The sequence below is a fragment of the Netta rufina genome (assembly GCF_964035555.1).
Source record: "Netta rufina genome assembly, chromosome: 1".
In the NCBI taxonomy this organism is placed as follows: Eukaryota; Metazoa; Chordata; class Aves; order Anseriformes; family Anatidae; genus Netta; species Netta rufina.
In genome coordinates this window covers 168602155-168628626 of record NC_140123.1, presented here as the reverse complement: position 1 = coordinate 168628626, position 26472 = coordinate 168602155, and the positions used below count along the sequence as shown (strand labels likewise).

The following is a 26472-nucleotide window of genomic DNA, read 5'->3' as shown; positions in this document are numbered from 1 at the left end:
AACATTTTAACCGGGGAGGGGGTGCAACGAGCGGCCGGGGCAGCGGGTGGGGGGCACCCAGCGAGGTGCCCACCGCCTTCCAGAAACGTCGACCGCCCTGAGGCGAGCCCCGAGGCTCGGCGGCGGCGGCCGCGGGCCCGGCGGGCGGGCGGGGAGGCGGGAGGCGGGGGGGGTCTCCCCCCCGCCTCCCGCCTCCCCGCCCGCCCGCCGGGCCCGCGGCCGCCCCCGCTCGCACGGCGAGGCGGGCAGGGCCCGTGTCTGCTCGGCGGGCAAGGCTGGGGCGGCGTCAGCGGGAGCGCGGTGCCGGCTGCAGGGCTTTAAAGCAGCGCGTGAGCCGCGATGCTACCACAGACAGCGGCGCGGCGGCGGCGGCCGCAGCAGCTCCCCCGAGCCGAGCGCCCCGCGGCTGCCGGCGCTCCCCATGGCGGCGTCCAGCGCCATCTTCCTCCTCCTCGCCCTCCTCCTCCTCTTCCTCGCCTCGTGCCCGCAGCGGGGGGCGAGGGGCAGCGGGCAGCGGCCGCGGGGCTGCCCGGCGCCGTGCCGCTGCGAGCAGGAGGGCATGCTGCTCCGGGCAGACTGCTCCGACATGGGGCTCACGGCCGTGCCCGCGGACCTCAGCGCCTTCACCTCCTACCTGTAAGTGGCGGCGGGACCGGCACGGGGACGGGGGCTGCTGGGGGGCGATCAGGTCCGCGGGGACGTTGTCTGCACCTTGGCTTCCAGGGCTGCTGCCGGTGTCCTCGTTAACGCGGCTGCCCTCGGGCAGGTGGCCGGGCCCCATAACCCGGAGCCGCAGCCCGAGCCCGAGCCGGAGCCGCAGCCCGGGCTCAGCCGCCGAGCGCCCGCCGTGAGGGCATCGCCACCAGTGTATTCCGGTTAATACCGAAATACACGCACATATCCTTCTTTTTGAGAAGGGTCAGCCCTCAGGCTCTCTCGGCTGTGTGCGCTGGAAGTGCCGGTGCCGAGTATTGCGGTGGTCTCCGTGCGTGTCCCGCGGTTCGCTGGTGGAAGGCTTCTCCTCCCCGTCCCGCAGGCTGCGGGTCGGGAGGTGTCCATCTGTCCATCCGTCCGTCTGTCCATCATCTGTCCATCTGTCCGTCGGGTTTGGCTTGCTGTTGACATCCTCGCTCCTATGGTTACTGTCAGGATGGCTGCACAGGACCGTGCGCCTGCGGGACTGGGGGGATAATTCCCTCTCACACCTCCTGATTCTTCAGGGGACGTAAACCACGGCACATCTGAGGGGGCAGATGGAAGGAAACTAGAAATGGCCTTCCTAGGAGAAGGGCAAACGTGACAACGTCGGCAAGGTAGAAATAAAACGCCGCCAATAAAATATAAGTAGTAAGCATATGTTAGGGGAGAGCTTAGCTCAGAGGAAATAGCGGTGGTTTAGAGGGAGGACGTGCAGCTGAAAGGCTTTTCTGAATATTGTACACATAAATACCATTTCGAAATTTATCTTAATAAAACCAATTTTAGCTTAGTTTTTGCTGAGCATTTCAAAGTCAAAGCCATTAATAATGTTTAAACTCCGTGTAATTTAAAGACCACTTATAGAAGAGCAGAGCTTTGGCTACACACAATAAAAATACAGTCTTTAAGATACGTACAGAATTCACCACTGATTTCTAACGTATCAGGTGAGGATTTGGGGTATGCACAAGACACAACACTTTCTGGTGCTTTGGAAAGTTGTAACCAGACAGATAGGTACTGAACATATAAAGGCATACTTAACCTGTACACATCCCGTGTCAAGTAGATGCCCAAATTTCATTATTGCTTGGAGGAATGCTAAAACTGGAAAAACTTTTGAGGGTCTACTGCTTGACTGTTTTATGAAGAAAAAGAGAACATAAATATGCACAATGAAGTCAAAATACCACTGGTGTGGACTTCTGCTCTTCAAAAGCTATATTCCTCCAGCAACCTGCTTCTAAGCAGACTTCAATCTGGTCCACGCTTTTATTTTTAAATCCTCTTGTCCTTCAGCAGGGGAATGACTTACTCCAGTCAAGAATTCTGTGCTGTTCCATAACGAGCACCCTGAAGTGTAAAAACTCCACGGCAGGACAGGCAGACTTTTAAATGACCAAGACTGCATATATGCAGTGTAATAGTCCAGTGGGTTAAAGACTGGTGCATCCAAATTTACCAGGCTGTTATTCTTGGATTGATTAATTATTGCCTAATTATGCAGAGCTGTAGCTCTTGCCCGCCTTCCATAAAGAGCTGTCAAGTCTCATTTTCTGTAGATGGCTAAGCAATGGCAAATCTTAAAACATGCCTGCTTGTTACAGAGATGTTTCCCTCCTTGAGGTTGGTAGTGGCCAACCAACTCTTTTTCTTTTTTTTTCTGGTTTTGAGTTTGTTTTCTTTTCCCAGCAAAACAGAAATGTCTTTTTGCGCTGTGACTATTTATGTTTTAGAACAAAGTGGGAGATGAAAACCGTTTTAAACACATGGACTCGCTTTCCAGCAAAGAACATCTTCTCTAGTAGATTCTCTTCTTGTACAGTATATACATCTGGCCAAAAACTGTCTGTGGTATTACCTTGTGTTTAGTTTGTTTTCAAATATAGTTTTTGTTTTTTTTTTTCTTTTTTCTGAATTTCTGTCATTCTTATCTTATCTGAGGCACCTGCATAGAAAACAAAAAGATAAATGATAACTTGGTGTCCACTGGAAATTGTGTGAAATTTTGAAATGCCGAGACCATTAAAGTTTGTTTGATGTTGGGACAAATGTGCACAGATCATGATATATCATAGTGGCTATATTCCATGTGTTTCGTATGAAGGTGCTCTTGCAGCAGAGCTAAATGTAGTCTACAGCTGGACCTGTTACATGCTGTTGCACTGTCATTTAAAGTTGCAATTCTTGCTCCCCCACCAAAAAAAACTTTTTTTTTTTTAATGATTAGGAATCTACTGCCATGAACTGTTAGAGTTTTTAAAAACAGACAAGGAGAATCCAGTAGTTTCTTTCTGTTTCTTCTTCATTTACTTTTAGGCTAAGTAGTGTACTCAATGTATGTAATGCAATTCCTGGTGGCATTAATGTGAATTCCGTGTGCTGTTGAAGGGCAGCACCGAGTCTCTGTTTCAAATTAAGAACTTGTCACTTTCCTCTCAGTACACAGTGAAAGGAAGAAGGCAGGATCTACAAGTCTTTGGTACATGGGATCCTCATTAATTCTCAAACTAAGCCTGTGAGATAGTGAAGTATTGTTACCAGTTATTGTCATGTGGAAAACTGAGGCAAAGAAGGGCTTGCTCAAAGTTATGGGTAATGTTTATGGCAAAGCCAGTAATTAAAGCCAGAATGCCTTATCCCAGCTCCATTCTTTCACCACAGGCTCAACCTACTTCTTCTAAATATATGCTCATTAAAAATAGTGTAAAATCTGCCAACTCCTGCTTAAGAATATCTAGTATGACAAGCATAAAAAAATCTTTTCATATGTCATGTGGTGACAATACAGATGATAGCTCTTAAAGATTTTGAGGATCTTTGTTATGTGCCTGGATTGCACAGAAATGAAAATGTATCACAAATGCAAGTGCCATCTAACAGCTCAGATGCAATGCTCTTTGTGATCAAAACTTTTAAATGAGGAGACTAACATGAAAACCTTAAGAGGAATATTTTATAATGTTACCGTCTTGGATTGACATAGATATGTGTGCATACGTGTATAATTATTGCTACGGTACGTTGCCTTTTCCATTATGGTTTACTTAATGAACTATTCTGGGATAAGTGTTAGTTACATTTTAAAAGGTTTGAGTACATTGTAAATAGGCGTAGTAACATTTTGAAAAATATGATTCATATAATTTGCAATTCTTTGTAGGAATAGCTTGTTAAAAACATCCTTTTCAAAACTATGGTAACATTGATAGTATTACAATGAAGTCTATGAAGAGGAAATTCACTGCATATTAGAAGTTTTATAACATAGTCCTCAAATAAATTTTGGCCTTCTGCTTCTTTCATTTCCATAATACTTTTTTGATAATAATTGTTCCTGTAAATGCTTGAGGGTGTCTGAAAGTGTTTAAGGGTACTTAGCAGAAAAAAATGACAAAGACTTTTGGAAAAAAAAAACTTAGTTCTCGAAGGTAAAAAAGCACGTTCCCGTAAATTATCTGCACTTCTGAAATGAGACATTAGTTGTTTCTGTGCCAGAAGTACCCAAAAACTTGAAGACTAACTCTTTGGGGGTAAATCTGCACTATTTTAGTCATTCTCATTTCACAGTGCCGGCTCAAGTTTTGTCTGCCTCTTCATCAAAAACACTGTGAGAATGACTGCAGTGTCTCGAAGAGATCTTTTAGCGAAGCATCTTCTTATGCAGAAGGAAGCTTTACGAAGTCTCTTACAACTTCCAGATCCCTTGACAATGTTTAGGTGTTAGGTAGCTAGTAAAATGTTTGCCTTTTCTTAAAAAGCACTTCTTTACATAGCTACAAACCTTATAAACCTTTTTTTTTTTTTTCTTTTCTAGTTGAAATAAATTAAATGTTTGCCATGTGGTTTCAGTTAATAACCTGAGTCTCGTCCCAGTTGTGGATGAAGATGAATCCAGATTCTGGGTTTAGAAATCAGTGTTACATCCCCTCTTTGAGAAGACCACGGGGTATTTCCTCTCTGCTCATGGCAATAATAGGTATATAGAGGTAAATGGTATGCATAGATAAGTTAGAGGTGCATAAAAACTAAAGAAGTAACAGACTATTGAAAGTTCATGTTCGCCAGCTTTCAAGGGGTTTGCTTTAAATTTCAAAACATAATACATCAACTCAAAGTTAGTTTATTTGTGAAAAAAATGGATTCAAATTGCCTTTTAGAAGAGAATGTCACTCTTCCCACTTGAGACTAGAGTGCCAAAAATAACTTTACGCTGCCTTCTAAAGAGCCCTGTGCTGCTCAGGAGGGGGAAAAAGGACTCGTGCTACCTCTCTCCTGGGTAACATTTGCTGTGTGGAAACGCTGCATAAATTGCCAGGGGAAAGGGAGCTGTCTTTGAGCTGGAAGAATACAAGGAGCTGGCAGGGTGAAGGCACCTTCCATTTGGTTTGGTATCTGAAGTGCAGAGGACAATTGGCCGGGCAGAGGGAGCCCGACTCCAGCTGGGAACGCGTGCACTGGGCTGACCTTCCCAGCCAGCATGCCAGCGGAGATTAGGCTTTCCTCAAGTGCTCCCTTGTTAACCCAGTCTTCTCTCCAACGTCATTTGTCTTTTAAACATTGAAAATTGCTACCAGTTTTGCCGTCCCGATTGCTTGCTTTTATTCTGTGTCTGTTGGCCAAAGATAATATTTCATCTTCATGGGCTGCTTTTGTAATTCTCGATCAGTCACTTGAATGGTCTCGATTAATACAATTTACAGTATTTTCCCTTGCTTGCTTCCTTGAACTGTCCAGCAGATCTGATTCTTTTCCCAGTAAAATCATGGTAAATAAGGTGTGGTTCCTTTGGCTCTGAGTAAGCTGGCTGAGGGCAGAACACGATGTGGTGTTTTTGACATACGAAAACAGCTTTAGACTGGAGCTAGAAGAAAATACCCTAACGTCTTTAAAAAAAAACGAGACGTGATCAAAGCATGCTTGCTCCTCAGAGACTTAGCAATTCATGTGGCAAATCCCTGTGCTGCACGCCCTGCGCCGTTTGCTGGGAAGACCTGAGCAACGTCTGTGCAGTTTTACTGATCAGATGTGAGAAGGTTAATACCTGGAGAGCTATAAAAGAAAGAAATGTATTCGGGGGAGGCCTGAGATGATGTTACTGTTGTTTGCTGAAGGAGTGCTACCCTCTTCTTTCTCATGGAATGGAAGTTTAAGTGAAAACTTTGCAGAACTAAGACGATGAATGTCTTATACTATATATGATAGTAACTGATGGTACCCCCGGCTTTAGACCCAAGAAACATGCTTTTTGTGTTTGTTTTTTGTTTGTTTGTTTGTTTGTTTTCCTAAAAGCCTATGGATAACAGGTTGAATTTCTGATTTTTGAATTAGAGACATTGAAACAAGTATTAAAGCAGCAGGATCCACTCAGAAAAAGCATCCTGGAGTGCCTTTGCAGTTTGGAGGAGAGAAACCCATCAGCTGCTGCTCAGAGAGAAGCGAGTGCTCTGGCCAGGAGAGCATTAAACTAGGTACAAGCAACACCTTGAACTCCAAGCAGGAAAAAAATAGGATAACACTGCAGATCCCCAGGAACTGTATAGGATGTCCCCAGCTTGATAAGGCCCTTGCTGAGGCACCTTCCAGTTTTATGATTTGGCCGTGGTTTATTACATTCTTTTAGCTGTGAGCTTTAGGTTTTGGAGGCAGTGGCTGCAGCACTAACTTCCATCTCGGAAAAGAGAAGCTGTATTTTCCTGGCTAGACAGTGTTGCAAAAATAGTTATTTTGAAGTGTAGTGCTCTCCAATAGTGATAATTATAATAATCAGCCCCTCCCAAATTAAGATTTTATTGGTAACAAATGGGCTCTTAGTTTGGGCCCAATTGTATGATTTGGCTCCCATCCTGCAAATACTTATCCAGATACTTAACTTAGTGTCAGGAGTGGTTCCACTGAAATCACATGTGCAAATGTTTGCAGGAGCAAGGCCTTGTGTAATTTTAAAATAATTGTCCCCTTCCCCAAATACAAACTCATTTGTGTGGAATAGTTCCAGTATGATGTTCTGCCATGCAGTCTCTTTGCACAGCCCGATGCATTATGTATACCATAAATTGTTTGAAAGCCTTTATTTCAATTTTTTTTTTTGAAGTCTTATGTAAAATGTGTGTTTAGTTTAATCTAGAAAGCACCATCTTTCAACATTGTTATGTAATTGCAAGTAATTTTAGGGACATGTTTTTGATAAAAATTGCTGAAACATTTTGCATCGTAGTATTTCAAGAAAGGCAGGAGGGTTTCTGGCAGGAGATACCATACTGGTGTGGGTACTGGGTAGGTAGGTAGGTAGACACCTTCTAACAACGTGCCCAAAATCTATCAGTAGGTTGCAATACAGACAAGTGCTGCTCCCCCTCGGGAAAATCTCTTGCAGACACTTGAATAAATGCTTTCTTTTGTGTTGACAGTAACCACGTTTATTAATGTTACCTAAGTATTAGCTGGTTAAGTAACACAGAAGTGTTTGGTGGATAGGAGCTTAATTTGTATAATGATTGCGTATAGACTTAACCCTTTAGTCTTACTTCTTGTGTATGTGCTTTTGTATATATATAACTTTTTCCATAAAAACCATACAATAATGTGTTCATGCTGTTCATGAAGGGGATGTGGAGGGTAGAAAAGTAAAGATCATGTTTAGCACTAGTTGTTTAGTACTAGTATGCTCCATTTTCTTCATGTTTTTTGCTGTTAGTTCATTTTCCAAACCCTTCGGTGTACTTTGCTTGAGGATGAAACAGTTACAGCACCAGTGTTGGACAGAAATAAAATTTCCCTAGCTCTTGTTTCTGCAGCAGTAGGCATCTTACGATGCCAGTTGTACCATGCCTTCTGGATCCTGTGATAATATAAATGCTAGTCTAAGTGAATGAGAGAACAGATGTGAGATGATGTCAGCATTAAGAGAAGTGTAGCTGCACTGATTTGGCATTCGCTGAGTTTGTAAATGAGTCTCTGTGTACCCTGAGGGGAGAAGTAGGTCATAACTGGCAAAGGAAACAAGATAAGGCAGAGCTCTCCCTCACCCATCTCCGAGCGTTACCTGTTCTAAGCCACCTTGATGAGTAACTTGCCTTTGGGTCTTTTATCCCTGATCAGTTTGGCGTGGAGGCTGCCTCGGAAATTAAATCTTTCTCCTGGTGGTCTTGCACATGATGAGGTTACAGATTATGCATGTGGTAGGGGGCAGGTGAGGTTGTCCAGTGTCCAGAAATGAGATTCATCCTCACAAAGGTGTCGAAACCAAAGCTTCTGCAATGCCCTGCTGCACAGAGGTTGCCAGTTTGGAAGCACGAGGGAAGGGCAAGAACTGCTTCTGAGAACAGGGACAGTGATCGGATAGGGATAGCCAGGATCCAGGTAGTGACTGAATAATAATAATAATAAAATAATAATAATAATTTAAAAAAAAAGCAGAACCTTTGGGTTTTGCTTGTGGATACAGTAATGAAGCAATTTACAACTTGAAGCAATTGGTGCAACCGTTGTGTAGTCTTACTTTATGGAACGGTAGAGACAAGCACCTACATCTGAGTTTAACCAATTTGGTAGTGACTGATAAATGCTAGAGATCTGTAGATTAAAAGCATTTAATGAGGTGCTAATTATGAGTATGGCATGGTAAAATAAGGTGAAAACCCGAAGTTTTTTTTTTTCTTTTTTTTTCTCTTCATATGGATGTACGTCTGCCTTGCAGTTTGGATCATGGCTGCTGCCTACATGGGCTGAACTCAGTGGTATGTAAGGTTCTTACTGGAACAGGTAAAATCCACGCAGGCGCCTGAAAGCAATATTTGACCTGCTGACAAGAACGTACAGGATCCATATGCTTGGTGCAGTGTGGAAGCATTGCCTGCACTCATGCTGAAGTCGTACAAAGACAACGATTTGGAAGAGGGCCAAAAGAAGTGCAGGTTCAACCCTGTGGCCTGACAAGGGTCTCTGGAAGTGAATTGCAATCCTGTGGTATCCCCTGCATAAAGCTTCAATGTATGGAAGCTTAACCTGCAACAAGCACACACAATTTCAGAAGGATTAACAGAGGAGTTCAAAGTGCATTGTGAGGAGAGCAGGTAGCCTGGGAGTCTGTATCAGCGCCATAGAGTACTGAAATGTGGCTCTTAGCAGGCACCTCAGCCAATTTCAAACCCTCAGGAGAGGTGGCAGTAATGCAAATAATAGTTTCCATTTGTGCCAGGACTCTGCAGTAAGACTTTGTAGGGTACAGTTTCCTTGGCATAGGTATTACCAGAAAAGTGTGTGACTAACTGGCTTTGATGGAGATAACACATAATTATATTTGCGATGGGGTGAAGAGCATAAGTTTGCAGTACTGATACTGTGGGGTTTTTTGTTTGCTTTGTTTTGTTTTTTAATTGAGTGTGGAGCGCAGTGAAAGTGTAATTGGGAGCAAAATAAGGTGCTCACATGGTGTTATTTAGGCCAGCACTGAGAAAGGACAATGTGAAAGCTCATGATCCTGGGAATAGCATCTGGAAAGGCTTTAAGTTTCCCAGCATATGGAGACTACACATCTGACCTGTTGCCTGTACATACGTGGAGTAGTGTGAACTGCTGAGTGCCACGACATTGCTTCCTTCTGGCTAAGGTAGGAGATGTGAAAAGAAAGGGCAGGACAAGCATCTTGGAACATCCTGTCTGTCTGAAGGCCAGAGACAGCATGGCCTGTAGCTGAACAGATTACTGAAATCTTGAAGCAGATGTCTTTACAGTAAAATAAATGTTTACTGAATACTGATAAGGGGAAAAACTTTAATCTGGAATAGAAAAAGCCATTTTATAGAAGCAGATACTTGTGGAAGAATACTATCATGGAAGCGTGGCAGTATTTCGTGGGTTATTTGGATGGAATATTTATAATAAATCATTAGAGGGAGTGGAGAAAAAAGGCACAGTGCCAGATTAATCTCTGCATGTCCCTCCATGTGTGCAAGTCAATACTTATGCCAGGAAAGACTTCAGGTAGTTTTTTGCTCTGCGTATACTAACAGAACTAGCTTGATTCTGTGGAACCGGTGCTGCTAAAATAAATTCAGTCTGAAAAATTCAAAGTCTTTAGAAAAGCATTGGTTAATGTAATTAAAATGAAGTATTAATTTCAGTTTTAATTTGCCAGCTCTTGAAGGAAAAAACTTTTAATGTGTTATTACTGTGCAGGATCTTTCTGAAATAAATAAAAGTCAAAATTGTTTTTATGAAAATAAAAAATATTTTAATCGTGCAGCCAAGTGATCATTGCTGTGTCATTTGTGTCAGGATGTGGACTCTGCCGGGAGAGTTGTATTGTATCAGAGTTGTGGTCAACTGCACAGACTTTCCAGCAGTTGGAGGAAGGTGGGGTTTTCTTTTATTTTCCAGTATTTTTCTTGTTGTGAAAAACACAGCAGATTTTTTTTTTGAAGATGCTTACATAGCACTGTGATATATTGGTTATATCTATCATAGACAGATACCATCCCACCAAATAGAGTTATCAAAATCACATTTGTCCTCGTATTAATGCCTCAGCTGTTCTCCCTTCAATGGCTGTCTCCGGTCAATCTGTGAAGAATCCTGTAAACCTGAAGCCAGATGTGGCCTGTTTTCTACATTTATCATCAATCATGGCTATAGCGTCTCACAGGCGTGTAGCTCTATGTTCCTGCCTGCCTGACCATGGGGCACTGCTGTATGAGCATCAGATTTCACAAGGAATTTGCAATATCCAGATTCACTGCATGGTGTTATTTACAGTGTTATATCTCTGGGTGGGAAGTATACAGGGAAATGCTGTGTGCTTTCAATATGCTCTTAGATTAATCTATGCTGATAAGGGTTTGTAAAACTTAATTATGAACCAGTTCATTTCCCATTGGAGCTAAAACTGCAACTTCTTAGGATCATATGGATCGAGCTCCTGGCACGGCCCAGTTAGTTTTATTATAGAGCGTTCTGTTGGGTCACGGCAAGCCTAATCTAAAGCAAATTATTCACTCTTTATCCAAGTATCACCGTATGTTGAGTACACAAACAGATTTGTTTTTCATATTTGGCAAATGAATAATTGCCTGAGAACACAATGAGAGTAATTAATGGTAAATTATATTCATTAGTGGTTTTGTTTATCTCAGCACAGAGGGCTTCCATTAAAAGTGTTTGCAGCTTTCCAAAGGCAGCAGTGAGGTGGTTGCTCAAAAATATATACTGATCGAGGTTAGACTGTAAGAAAATAAGCACTCTGTGTGCCATCATGGAACAGTATGAACCTGGTAAATGTCTGGATGTCGTGGCCACAGGAGAAAAACAGAAAAACATTAAAAAAAATACTCCTTGGCAGCAAATCATGATGTCTCTATTCTTTGGGCCGGTAATATCATTACTAACATTAAAGGGAAATGAAAGACACGTAACAGTGTGAAACAAAATCAGACAAGGGATAAGCCTCCTATTTGTTCCCTGGCTATAACAGAGTACGGTTTATCAGAAGCGATTCCAGCAATGAAACCATTTGGTAATCTATCATTTATTACCAAGTTCAGACATTAATCTGAGTGTCCCTCTCTGCTGTCGAGTCCATCACAAGGAGACGCCTTGGACCAGCACTCCCCAGTGTGGGTCCTCCGAAGATGGTTGTGTGACAAAGCAACTGGTGCGTTTGCTTGCTGTTTGACTCGTGGAGCAGCTCCTGGCTTCTTAGGCAAACCGAGGTGTTCGAAGTGTGACAGGCAAGCTCCTGCACCGGTCCACTTGGGTGCAATTACCGCAGGCCTGTTGCTACTGCCGCGACCTCGGGTGCACTTGAGGAACACGTGGTGGGGGCCTGTGTAAGCTGACCCGAAAGGAGCAGCCCAGGGCTGCGCCAGGTGGGGAGGATGACACACAACAAAGGGATCTCAACATTTTTCTTTATGCACCATGGCAGCATTATTGATGGAGCTGAAATGTGAGGTGGAATTTTGCAGGAGTTACAGTAAGGAAGAGGCTTTGAAGTTGCATACTAAGATTATTCTACAGGGATGTTTCAGAGCATATCGTTCTTGAGTATTTAATGATGTCATTTATATATGTATTTCTCTTCTACTTAAAATAGCTTTGAATAGTTTGTCATAAGCCATGGCAGATACAAAGAAATAACTTCACTGTGCACAGGGACTGATCTCAGTGCATGGGGATCTAACTGTGGAGAAAGAACAACATTCAGGTATTCAAGTTCAGTCTTTCCTTCCACGTCATAACCTATCTGAATAGATAATGCAGCTCAAGTAAAATCAGAAGTTTCATTTGCTGTCAATAATTTTAATTTATTTAATATTCATAATCTTGTTGACAGGATTGTCTCTAACCATCAGATTTAGAAAAATTTTGTAATTATATGTTCTGATAGGCAAGGTGATGGTTGGGCTTTACTGCTGTTTTCTGCTGGCATGGGATCATACACTAAAAATTGTTACAAAAGCAGGCAGAGCACAAATTGCATTAACATAGTACATTGAGTATTAACGTAAGACACAGTATTGATGGATAAAAATTCAAACTAGACAAAGAAAAGTACAATTAGGCCATGGAATAATGTCTTTAACAAGTAACATTGTAACATTGAATAGCTCTGTAGTTTTTGTAAAATAAATAAATAAACAACACTTAACATTGTAGGGAAACAAATCTGAGATGTCAGCATGTAAGCATATACATGAGGCTGAGTAATATTCTGAAGTGAGTACATGATGTTCTGAAATGAATGCAAGATTGATTTTAATACCAGTTCTGTACCTCTTGCTGCTCTTGCGGTATTTCACAGAGCACATGATGCAGTTCACTTTGAAAGATGCTGATTAGGACCAGTTTCATAAGGGATACTGGAGCAGAATTTTTGCTGCTTCTAAAAACCAGGTTTGGCAAGGACAGCTAGAGGTTTCTTTTGCCATTTTAAAGTATTTTCCACTGTAGGTTACTTAGGACAGCAACACATTTTACAAAGAAAGTAGGAAATGCCTACGGCTGTTTTTCAGAAAAGCAGTCAGCTCACAGCTATCCCGGGAGCTACTCCACTCTTTGGAGCTGTCAAGGAGAAACATGAGGGACTTCCATTGGCTTCTGAGGAGGCTTTGCCATATACTGCTGCCAGCCTGCCCCTGAGAGGGATGGTTACTTAGAGGCACGTGAGCTGCATCCACACTGATCCCCAGCTGGGAGAAGTCTGAAGCAGTTCCTGAGTTCTGTTAAAAATAATCAGGATCTGCCTCATCCATTGATTTAGTTCTGTAGTAGAAATCATTGCCTTTCCCTTGATCTTAAAAGACTTGCATCTGTACTTTTAAACTGTCAATACATAGATGACCTGACAACATAGCTACAAGCTTTGCTAGTTCCAGATAAATGTCTCCAGTAGAATGATTGGATTCATTATACATACTGTTGCCTGCTTTCTGGAGACAAACAAATGCAGGATGATGCAAATGTTTGCTTCTTCAGGTTAATTGCTGTGGCTGCAATGCAGAAGCTCTGCACAAAAGCTCATAAATTCTTATCCTCAATATATAGTGTAAAACGCACAAAGATATAGAAATCAGTGTAATTTTTCTTAGTATCTGAATCTTTAATTCTGTTGAAGTAGAAATACTTTTATAGATTAAATTTTCCCTTAGATACCAAGGTATCTTATATTCATGGGAGTTAGGCAGTTACATACTTTCAGATAGAGGTGCAGACCTAGCTATTTTGTGTTTGGAAGGAAAGAGAGATCATGATGTACTTGGTGTGACACAGGTAATCCAAATACGGGGACTGTTACATCCCTGTTATCTGCTCAATGCCTGATCTATTCCTAGTAAGCCTGTGTTCACTCTCTGCATCTGTAAGCACCTATACTGCTTTTAAGACCTCTATCCTTACCATCTTTAAGCTATTAAAGTAAGAAAGAGATGCCATGCAATGGAAAGCTAATAGCTTATTCAAACTTCTCAGCTTACTATCCTAGGTCTAGGAAGAGATTTTTGTAAGATTTTTCTAGCTGTTGAGTCTGAAGCGTATTTCTTACTTTTTAAGACATTAGCTGATAAGATGAAAATTGCGTATCAGAAGATTAGTTCTTTTGCAAGTTGCAGTTGGTAGAATACAGAAATATATTTGTGTGCTTGTATGTGGGCTGGGAAAGAGGTTCTGGCAAATATTTATTTTTACATTAGTTTTTATATTCTATATCATTTAAAGGTGCCTGACAGTCTCTTGGAGATCTGCAAACTTATACACCTACATTGCTTAAAGGCAAGAGCGTGACTGTACGTGTACAGGCAGTGGATAATAAGACAGCTGTCTAAATTTGATCCTCAGATCACTGATTAGTTTTCTGTCATGTTCCTAGGTCCGTCCTCATGTGAAAGTATATACTTTCAAATAAATGTGAAAATTGAATTGTCTAGTTATCCTAGTGAACTGTGTAAGCTCTGGTAACAGAGAGTCAAATTATTAAATTCTACAAATTATAAAGCAATTAAACGGGGAAAATCAGCGCTGAATTATTAGGCAAGCTGTATTTTTAAAGGGATCAGACCAAGATGATTAAATCTGTATCTCATTCTAACAGTTGCCACACCTAGCTGTTTTGGAAGATATTTAACTACTGCTACCTTTTAAGTAAGAATGAATCCCTGTGTCCCATGGTATTATAATATACTTGTGAATATTCATATTCTTGAGAGCATACTGATCCATCATAAATGCTGTCAAAATATTAATCTCAGCTGTCCCAAGACAATAGTTTTTTACAGCTACAAATACAGTGTTTTTTTAAGTTTTTTGTTTGTTTGTTTGTTTGTTTGTTTTTCATGGTTAAATATTGATAGCGTTATTATCACAGGAACCTGTTAATTAGAGGATTGTTTCTCATTTTGAAGAGTATATATAGGTATAGTTTGACAATCCTTTTCATCTTCTCTCTAAACAAAACAGTCAATCTTTTTTATCCTCTTATAGTAATATTTTTTTAAATTCTTTCAAGTAAGTATTCTCAACTATAGTGGTTATTCAATGAATACCTGGTGGTTAGCTGTTTGTTTGTTTGTTTGTTTCCCAATTCTTTTCTCACCAAAATGAAGAAAAAATACAGTAATCCAACATCACCTCAGTTGCAGAGGTGTGACTGAGAGCCAGTTTTGGACTTTGCAATAACTGCTGTGCCTGAAAGGGTAACAGGATAAGGATGGAGTGGACATATTGGGTTTGGCCCAAAGATTGTACTTGAGGGGTAACTCATCAAATGCTATAGCAGTGATGGTTTAGTGAACAGGATGGGAGAGTGTAGGAGAAGCCTGATTTATATGCTTTATTTTCTGGTATGTTTTATCTCTACACTTTCTCTTCTGGTTCCGTCAGGATAGAATCTCCTCATACAAAAGCATAAGAAATGAAAATAGACTTATTTTCAAGCTGAGAAGAGTAACAGATTTAGGACTTGCTAGATCTGAGGAAAAACAATTTAAAAGGAGAGGTGTTCCACCAAAAGTGTACTTCCAAGGTGCCAGCATGTGTTAGGACTCCCAACACTCACAGCTCAAGCTGCTAATTTCAGTTTGCAGGGCAGAGCACTGGGAAAAGCACTGGCTTTCTGTAGCTGAATGCATTGAGGAGGAGCCACTTTCCTTTGCTGGTTGAGCTTCTAAATTCACAGAATTGGAAGAAGATAAAGCTCAGAATTTTCTGGAAGATTGGATAGAAAACTCAGAAAAAATGTGGTTCCACATTAAGAGTTTCTCAGCAAGAAAGACAGTTTAAGATTTTCATGTTGCTTTCCTTCATGCCAAGCCAGTTGTTCCCACCCTCCTGCTCTAGGCTTCATCTCCTTTGGCTGTGCCGACTTAGCTCTTTGTTGGGCTGCGCTTCCAAGCAGATCTGTGAAATAATCTGGTTTAAAAAGAAACACATTTTTGGTCTTTGGAAGATACATCTCTCATTTCACTGATCAGTTTTAGAATGTAGCTGCAGAAATGGCCAAACCAGTGGAGCTGAAGGGACAGGGACAACCAAGGGGAGAATGGTCAGCTGCCAAAGAGGAGTGGAAAACTCTTCAAGTACTCTTGTACCATTGCAGTTTCCAATGTGTGTAGTTGATAAACAACTTTTTGTAAAAAAAATAAAATAAAATAAAATCATTGTAGGTGCTTGTAATAGGCACAATATAAATTCTGCAGTCTATTCCAAATGAGTCTAGAATTAAGCAAAACCTGAAGAACAGAGTTAAACATACACAGAGCCTATGAGTTGGTTTACATGAGTAGAGAGAGAACTTTTCACCCAGCCATAGCTCTATTAAAACAATCACAGAGCAGGTCTTGAATTTGTGAGTCAAATAAATACGAAGTTTAAACACCAAATAATTTCTAAATAATAACTGGAAAGACATCCCTTCCCCTCCATAAAGATGTTCCCAGAGGTAAAACGTTTTGTTCACTTAATGGCAAACTTCACCCAAGATACATATATCATTGGCCCAGAGACCACACAAGCCTATGAATGAAAGAAAACTCATCAAATATGATGGTACAGTTGAAAATATCACCTTACTCTGAAATAGCTATGAAATACATCATCCAGAATAGAACTACAACAAATTACTAGCAACAGGACTCTAATGATTATTATAACTCTGTGGAGAGCAGTATGGCTTGTGTCTATATACTTGACATCTTTTTACAAGCATAATTTCATTCCTTTTGACACTGTGGCACTGTTATGATGCAATAACAGGCAAAAAGCATTTTAGTAAGTGGCTACAGCAGCCAATTTCAAATATATTTGCTGTTTTTACCTTATTCTCTATGCAGAAAAAGAATATTCTCTTGCATCTCCCAGCTGCCATTGCTTGTTTTGAAAATCAAGCCAAATTCTGCCTTTTGTATGCATTCCCAACCAATGTTCACCAAGTAAAACATCTAAAAATAAGGCAGTCACTTTTACTAGGCCATCATCTTACATGTCTCTGGTTGCCCAGAGAAGCTGTGGATGCCCCATCCTTGGAGTTGTTCATGGCCAGGTTGGATGGGTCCTTGGCCAACACGGTCTAGTGAGTAACATCCTTGCCCACGGCTGGGGGGTGGAACTACATGATGTTTAAGGGCCCTTCCAACCCAAGCCATTCTGTTACTATGGGATTATCACTTACCAAAAAAAAAAAAAAAACAAAAAAGCATCAAGGTGTAGACATGCTTATATTTCTAAAAAGGTAAGCCATTTTCCATTTTTTTATTTTTTATTTTTTTAATTTAGTAATATACAAAATGGTACACTTGGGGCATTCAAGAAAGTATATCTTTATAATAATGAAGCATCTCATTTTGTGTCTGGTACAGTAGTCCTGGGCCTGCACTTTACATGAGTTTTACTATATGAAAACCTTGACAGAACTATTTTTTGTTATTAACTTTTGTATTTTAACATTTTCAAGCCAGTTCTGTGTTTCTTAATACTAAGTAATAACTCCCCAAAATATCTTTCATAATTATATTCTGTATATATAACATGATAGGGAATTACATTAAAAGCATAATAAGATACATAGAGCTATATTTTGAAACCTTGCTTCTCCTACATGTGTTTAAGACAAAGAAAACTGCTATATATATTCTTCCGTAATAATTGTTTCTTGAAATTGTCTTTATTTGTTTTACAGTTTAGAAAACTCTGCTTTAAGGTAGCCTTAAGAGCATGTTCATTTCATTATCATTAAATCAACGAGCAGAGCTTCTTTCTGCCATTCTCTGGCAAGATTAATGGGTTTTGGCATGATTTGTGCATCTAACAGTGAAAGCTCTTGCTGCGTAAGCTAGCAAGCTTGACTAATTCTCAGTTGTGCTAAGTTCATAAACCTATTTTAAGGTTTTAACTTTGACTAAAGATTAAAGGTAATGACTTCATGCTGCTACCTTTGAATATATGATACTCTAACACGATTATGGTTAGTAAGTGTTAATAAAATATTGAATATAAATTGTGTAGTACTCATGCGAAAAAATGTATGTAATGAATATTTGGCAACATCCAGCAAACTGTCATTTTTGAGGATTTAAAATGAGATTTCACAAAAGAATTGATACATTAATATTAAACACCTACATATATCTGAATGCTTGGAATACTAAATGATAGAACTAGTAAAGTGTATAACAGGAACAGATCATTTGTATTTCAAAACAACTTACACTTGAATCAAAAAAGTGAACAATTATGATTTGACTTGATTTGATTTGATTTAAAGCTGGCTTGCTCAGCAAAGCCATTTTAACCTGTAAAGCATTCCAGTTACTATCGGGTTTTTCACCTTTCCAGACAACCCTAGAATCAGTATTCAGAAAAGCCTAAGGAAAGGAGAAAAGAGAGGAAAAAATATTTTCAGCCTGTCTGACAAGACTACATAAAAAGCTCATGATCAAAGGGTCTTAAATACACGTTACTGGTGTGACAAACAACATTTTTGTCCCTTTATTAGATTTATTTTTCTTCTGAAAACTGCAGTGGCCAGTGCATAGTTCGTGAAAGAAAGCTGGCAGGGTTGTATTCTTTGATTCCTAATTAACACCTTCAGTCTCAAAAGAGGACTAACAGAAATACCATAAAATGTTGCAGCTGCATTGTTATTCCGCTTGGTTGATTTGTTAAAAGTCGGCTGGGCATTGGCAGCTGCAATAAAGGAAAAGCTCAATGGATGTTTTGTATTGTGCCCACTGAAGTGAAAGAAGGCAACCATTTTATTTTCAAATGGGCAGCTGCATAGTGATGTTTAAATGGAGCTAAATGTGAGATTTACTGTTAATTTATAGTAATTGGTTATAAATAAAGTAGCAGTATAGCTTGGCTTTCATCTATTAAAGCCACAGAACCCAAATCGAAGGGAAATGAGTTATAAAGGGTAAAAAGTGAACAGTAAGATACTAGAGCGATAGAAAATGCTGCTTGAAGGGGTTACTTAGAAGGAGCAGCAGTATTTGGTTGTGCGGTATAGCAGCCACCTTGGCAGCAGCTAGCCAAGCCACTCTTTAGATTGTGCTTTGAGAAGCAAAGGTAGGCATCGCTTTGTCCCCCTATAGTGAAAACAAAAATTTTAATCTGGGATCAGAACCAAATGCAATTCTGCCGGCAGTGCATAGGTTTGTGTTTTGGGTGGCAGAATAAAGGGGGCATTTAACTCTGGTCGGATAAATCTCGCTCACATTCAAAAAATGCAATTAGGGAAATATGTAAATCTAGATGTTTCATCAAATGCTAGCGGAGGGGTTACCAGTTCTTTCCTTGCACAATGACTGAACTAAAGAACTTCAGTGTCTGTGTAAGAACCATTGTCCCAGCCCCAGAGCCTGTTGGAAACAGAGTCCAGACTGGCCGTGGGAAATACCTACATATTTGACACAGGCCCCATTTCTGAGAGAAAAGGGGGTGGAACAGAAAGTATGGAGATTTTACTGTTGCATTCTAATCAGCCATGATCTGCCTAATTTGCTTTGATCAGGAAGATAAACTAATTTTCCTATAGGCTGGATGAAAGTAATTAGCAATCCAATGCTTTCATGTTTTTGAAAGGGGTAAAGAAAAGAAGAGCAGAAATTGTAATGGTGGGAGCAAAGTACATCTTTTCGGCTCATCTGAAAGCATTGTTAGTTGAAAATAGGATGGTGCCATAAGAGAGAGGCCCTGATTAAGGTGGTTTTATGGGCCGGGGTGTCATTGTACACCACAATCTGTAATGTTATGCAGCTAGCAGCTAACACTGAAGATCAGTTTAACATGAGTTTTAGTATATTTAGATTTTGTTCTCTTTTGTGGAAAGGGGATATCCCAGATAAACCGTACATCTGCTGGTCACTGAGGATGCTGTTTGATTTCCCAAAGTATTCTGATGTTTCTCCACAGTCATGGTGGAATAACTCAATGGTTAATTAAAATCTGGTTCTGCTACTGCTTTAGGACTTAAAGATGAGGGTTTCTAAGTAGACACAGTGAAAGCAAAAAAGCGCTAGCCATAGCCTAAGCCAAATGGATACTCTGCCTCCTGATTCTGTTATGGAGCAGCTCTGCAGCTCTGCAGGCCTGAGCTGTGGCTGACAGCCTAACACACTGTGGTATAGTGTACCTCAGCTAAGTTTTTTGGGAGCTGTTACTCCTCTTCTCCTTGGCTTCAACCATTCTGTGTAAGTATAAATCAAGATCCCCAGAAAGAGATTAAGTTTCACTCAAAAACCATGGACATGCAGACAGTATGAAGTGCCAGGACATGGTCCTGCTGTCTTTACCCAGGCAAACAGTTCAGATAATCTTACTGAAGTCCATGAGGCACAGAATCCCCCACTTTTAATCCCCGTCTTAAAAATGAAGAATGCTCTGGAAACACATATTAACAAGTCTAAGTAGTCTTAAACTAAGTTTTTAAAGAACACGTGTTCCTGTAATTTTTGATGTTTGCTGCCAGTCAACAGTCTAAGGTTCTGTCAGTAATGTGCCTGTTATCATAAAGAGATCTCTAAATTGTCGATCACACATGGCTTAGAAGAAATTACTGAATGTTTTTTTCAGCATTCAGCTATCTCACTTTCACAAACTTGTCCTACAAGGGCATAGAAGCTGTTTTGGGGAGGGCATTGGGGTCTGGAACACCCATTCCTTGCAGGGGGGCAGACAAACCTAAAAGTAGTAGGGCCTCACATTTGTACATACTTTTGTGCTATGCAATATTAATGCAGAGGAGAATCACGTAACCTTAGGCTGTACTAAATGAAGGTTAAGGATTACGTCTTCCCCCAGGTTTCCCCATTTTGCTATGAGTTGAGTAGTGGCAGGCAGCTACAGCCGGTCTGCTTAATAATTCTGTCCACCTACCTCTTCATATTGTGAAAGTTATATTTAAAAAGTCAGATGAGCATAAGGATTCTATTTATCATTTGTGTCTTGGTTGTATTGCAGCCCACAGCCATAATCAGGATTGTGGATCCACTGTGTCAGGAACAGTTAAAACACAGAGGTAGGCTCTATAAAAGCTTTCGTAGGGGGAAAAAAAAAAAAAAAAAAAAAAAAAGGCAGCTATTTGTGATGAATGGGAAAAACATTTTATGGTGTGGATAGAGAAACAGGGGCATATGTTCTATCTCAAAGACGCTCCTATTAAAAAAATAATATCCTTTAAAGACCGAGTTTGGAAAATTAATTTCCCCTGCCAGCAAGATGCATTGAATAGTATTTGTGGGGACAAAAAGTATGTTTCTGTATGATATCACTCTTAAACTGAAGTAGATAACACATTATTCAGTTGACTTTTTATCTCCTAAAATATGTTGGCATTGTGAACATCTGCAGTATTTGTATTCCAACCTATGTGATGTCAGCTGCAAAAGCTATGTTAGCATGGATGTGAGAACATGGTCACAAAAATAAAAATTGATGGAAGAGCTACAAAGAAAAGTAGAAGCATTCACTGAAGTACTGCTGAGAGTTACAGTTAGCCTGGGGGCATTTATTGTTTATGCTTAAGGAGGCAGCACCACCTCATAGGTAAAGCACTGATCTGACATTCAGGAGACGTATATTTTCTTCCCAGGGCCACAATGGTGTTGCTTAGTGCCACAGCAAAATTAGTTCATCTACCTTTCTAAAATTTCCTCAACTTCTAAATAGTAGTTAACTCTTTCTTTAGGGAATTCTTCGAAAAGTACTGCACAATTGAATATTATTGTACTCAAAAAAAAAGTGCAGGAAGGAAGAGCTGGCAAGCATGTAATTACTTTTGGCCAGATAAGATGCTCATACTCTGAAAATTCCTCCTCAACCCCACTCCCCCTCCAGCTCTTGCCAGTACACATCATTCTTGGTTATCTGTGGGCAAAAGTTGCTCCCCTGACACTCCCAGGAGAAAAGATAGCAATTGTGTCTGAGACCTTTCAATTACATCACATTTTCTGTAGGAGGTGAGCTAGGGTGCAGATCCCTACTTTATTCACAAACCTGAGGAAGGACGAGGTTGCTTTTTTCCATTTCTGAGCTACATAGAAATTAGTTTCTTAAATCCTTAGGGTTTTTCAGAACCAAAATTGTGAGGAGATAAGAGGATTTGTGACTCCTACAGGAGGAAAACACTGACCCTAATTCTAAAAGCTATCCTTCTTCCATAATGTTCTGTTCATTACAAGGCTAACTTTTTTTTATAAAAAAAATAACTTTCTTGTGGTAATCTGGAAAATCTAACTCTCATAATGGTGCAGAAAAAGTTTTACAAGGAATACTTCACTCTCCTGTGATATCACTCATTTCCAGTCCCAGAAGATTCAACATTCATTTGAAGTAACATCTACACAGATTTATTTTTTTTAGGAAAATGTGTGAGCTCTGTCTGTGTTCCTAACCATCTGGAAAGCATCAGCAACGCACCATGTCTAACCTTACCTGAGTACTAGCCATACCAAAAGGACATATTTTATCTAGAGACGCCTAAGAATCTTCATGGGAGATAAAGCTGCTCCATCTCATTGAACCTAAGGGAATCCAACTACAAGACAGAAACCTGCATGAAGCTAGGCTCCCTAAGCTCTACTCTCATGGAATATAACCCTGAGTTACACAGAAGAAAGATTTCAAAAGTCTTTAAGTGTTGTTACAGACTACCTTCCATTCACTTTTGGTAGGGTTTTACTAATTTTTATTAAATCATCCCTTAAAAATCCTTTGTATTTGTAGTAACACCTGCCCATTTATATTTTTATAAAACAAAGACCAACAATCAAATCACAAGTCTTAAAATATACTGACAAAATACAGATAACTTTTCACTTTCCTGCATAAAAGAAACTATTTTTTTTTTTTTAATTAAAAGGAAGGCTTGAGTAAACTACCAGGCATGATGGCATTCTTCAGAGATCATGAATCTTGTTATATCAGTGCAGGGAAGGAGTCGTCTAATTCCTTCACACCACCACTACTCTGAATATTATGTACACATTTTATGTTGTAATTCAGTTGTTCCTGAAGCTGACTGAACGGGTATTCATCTCCAGATTGACGTGGATCTAAAATGCAGATGTCTAGATGAAGCAAAGTGTCTCACTGTCCCAGTGGTGAGCGGAGACCTAGCAACTGGGAGAGCACTGACCAAAGTCACCTACTTGATGAGATCAATCTGTCTAGATTTAGCTGTCTATGCTAAGAGCTCGGAAGCCTGTTTCACATGTAGACAGCTAACTTAGGGGTGTTAGGAGCTGAATCCCAGTCTCAGAGCTCAATGCAATTGCCTAAACATAGGTAGCTATTGCACTTGAGTTGACTTCATGTATCCTGCCTGGCTTCAGATGTCTTTTCAAAACAGAGGGTCTTGTCATAGGTCATAATGTTATACCTGCCAGGCTCGTGTGGATGTCTCAGGTAACCAAGGATACTTCAGGTGACTCTATAAGCCTATGCTTAGCCAATTAAATTGAGTTTCTCTTATTTAATGTAGCAGTAGGCTGGAGCTTCATTTAGATGTTTTCACATACCTTTCTCTTGCCACTTAAAATACTTCAGGCTATCTGACATGTCCCTCCTGGGATAAATACGAAATGACCTCTACAGGAAGCACACCCCCTAGTGTGGGGAGAGTTGCTTGGAAGACAGGAAGGATACCTTAACGCATCTCAAGATGTGACCCAGAGATAAAAAATCGGGCCTAGCTTACTTTTAATCAGTGGCATGGTTCCTCTGATTAAAGTACAAAGTCTTTTCAGTTGATAGCAAAAAATGGAGAGGCACATGTCCACAAGAGTTGATTGTAAGATAGACAAAAGCAGCAGATGCAAGGTGTGGCCTTCATGCATAGTTGATGTAATTTTACATACGTAAATACTTGACTAAGATTTTCCCTTTCGACAGTTCCTGTAGGAACGGGTAATCAGTGTGTATCCTTGTGAGGGGTGTCCAATGAATTTCACTGATCCCCAGTTTGGGTGTTCTTGTCATTCACAGTAAATCGTCCACTATGGTGAAAAGGTCTATTTGTTCAGACACTGAGATCTATCTGGATCAGGGAAAAATTGACAGGGATCTGTTTTCCTTTTTGACTAGGATTGCGTCACTGGCACCTCTTCAGATTTTGCCTGGACTCTCCAGTGCCTGATCTCATTCTGTTTTTCTTCTTTTCTATGATGCATAAACATTTTGACCTGATTATTTTAACAAGTAATAATAATAATGATGATGATAATGCTTTGTACCCTTCAAAATGGTATTACTTATTGGATGCAAAAATGCAAAATGTCAGAAAGGAGGTAACATAGACCTTAATAGGACATAAGAACAGCTTAAATAAAAGTGTGTGTATGAGAGGAGCAGAGGATGTGAGGGCTTAAAGTCTGTTTGGTTTGTTTGGAGAAAGCTAAATCAATATGGTATTACTCTAAAATATGAACATGAGGCATTGTGTAACATAAATTATTAAACCTCATAAATGTATAATTTTTTTATAAAATACTATGAGGTAAAAATGTTGAACTATGATTATTATGAAGTTCTTATCTTAACTTTTAATATAAAACAAACAAAAAGTCTCCTGACATCTGATTAAGGGAAATTTTAGACTGTTTCATTAGATGAAGCAATCAGGTTGTGCTTTAATCAGTTTCATTGTTGAATTGGAAGAAACATACCGTCCACTCTTAAAATAGTAATGTAATTGTGAAGTTGTCAGTCTGGGGTTCCTATTTGAACTGATTACACTTGATAAAAATAACAAGCCATGACAAATAGAAGGGCTAGGTTTCAGTAATTCACTAAAGAATGTCTCTACCAAGTCTTTGTGGCAAAATGTCTTGTTTGCAGGACAAATGCAGAGTTGAAATAACAACCCATGAATACCACTGGTGAAATGGCTATGTACACAAGGTGAATGCTAAAGTTTTCCCTTCTGAATGGACCTTTTAATCCAGGCATTATCTAGGCTCTGAAAAAGTCTTCAGTGGCCTTACGTACAGATTAATGGGAAAAGCTGAGACTCGGAGTTGGGCTATTTGCAGAAACAGTTTTCAAGATTTACTGATGGTTGACAAATGCCATTTAAGCTTTCAAAGCCATCAATATGCTATTGAAAGGGATTTAGAGGGAAATCCTCCCACTATAGAAGACGAGGACTTTGAAGGATCTCGGTGGAAGCCCTTGGTCTCCCCACCCCTTCAAACCTTTCACTGGCTTCCTTCAGCATATAGAGCCCTGAAACGCGTGGCTATGGGAAAGGGGGGGGAGGTCCCTTTCAAGGGCGTTTGTATATAACCGAATGTGCCAATCTGCTTTTGTTCAGCCATGAGAACTGAATAGAAGTGTTTCCAGAAAAAGTCTCTTGTGCTCATGGTCAGCTTTTCAATAGGCTTTCTGCTAATAGATTTTTAATATGTGAGCTGGAAATGGCGAAATACAAGTTTGAAAATTTTATTGAATTGAAAAATTGCCCAGAAAAGACTCTCTGCCCTATAGCATTTGCTAATGATGCAACCATTTCCTTCTTTAGCACTGGCTTTTAAAGAAAAGTAACCTCATACATTATACATGTGACAAGACAAATCACCTGAGCGTTCAGTTTAATTATTTAAAATAATGTCCTGTCTTTTCTTTCTTTTTTTCTTTTTTTTTTTTTTTTTTCCACAGACATTTTAAAACCTGTTTCTCTGTCCTTTCTTTTCACTGGTTATTTAAAAGCTCATTTTCAAACCACATGCCTTTATTAAAAATGTCCATTATGGGATTATGTTAGAAAAAAATAGACCTTAGACTATCGTGTTTTTGTTAAAGTGGTTTTAATTTAGGATCAGGATGGCTTGAAGTCCTCGTTTTTTTCACATGTTGTGCTGGATCTGTAGGAATCAAGGTGAAAATTGTGAAGATCTTGGTAAAGCTTCAAAAGTAAAAAACTGGCAGAACCCGCCAGAGCCCGCAGCCTTTTAATTGCAGCAATATTAATGCATGTGGAGCCATGCAGTGCCATCTTCTTCAACCTGCTGCAAGTACATGAAAGTGCTGTGATCCAAATTGTTCCAAAGTATTGGTTCATCTTCACCCAGAAAGAACTGTAGCAATACAGATGATTGTGAATAGACCTTCTGCTTTCCTGGTGGAGCCGACTGGAAAGCTGAACCGTATGTGAGGCAAAAATTGAGCAAAGGCTTGCAAGGAGGAGGAAGGGAAAACCAAGAGAACCAGCAAATTGCTTTGGAAAGAGAACACCAGGGATTAAAACACATGTACCCAAACAACTGAAGCAGCCATTACAACCAAACCAGAAAAGAAATAAAGGCTTTAACAGTGAAGAATATGCAAGTCAAATAAACTGAGATAAACCATATCCTTATAATTTTGAACCTCCTCACTTGAAAAAAAAAAAAAAAAAGTATAGTTATGATTCTGTCTATAGCAAATATGCCACCTTCCTCTCCTCAGTGACCCAAACCAACAGCATTCTGTCTTTAACTCAACAGATTTTAGAAACAATAAAATAAGAGCCATAAAAAAATGAGTAAAAATCCTCCTGGTGAAGCCAGCAGTAGGTATTACATTGACTACTCCAGGCAAAGTGATTTGTTGTTGCATGATTTCCACGAAATACTCTGAAATACTGCCTATTGGGTAAAGCTGGCGTTAGACACTGCGGGCCTGGGACGACGTCCTGCTCCCATGGGAGTCACTGGGAGTTTTGCAGCCAACATCAGTGGAGCCAGGTGTTCACCCCCAGGCTCTGCTCCAGTGCTGACATTGACTTGCTGTGTTAAAAGTTGTAAGACA

General features: G+C 40.1%; 1 protein-coding gene across 1 annotated transcript in view; it reads left to right on the top strand.

The window, feature by feature from the left end:
• Nucleotides 1-421: 421 nt before the first annotated feature.
• Nucleotides 422-26472, top strand: part of LGR5 (leucine rich repeat containing G protein-coupled receptor 5) — a gene marked incomplete at both ends in the record, with an annotated part of 88034 nt that continues 61983 nt past the window's right edge. Inside the window, one exon of the mRNA XM_084306061.1 lies at nucleotides 422-636. Coding sequence (XP_084162187.1) covers nucleotides 422-636 — 215 coding nt within the window. The remainder of the gene's footprint in view (nucleotides 637-26472) is intronic.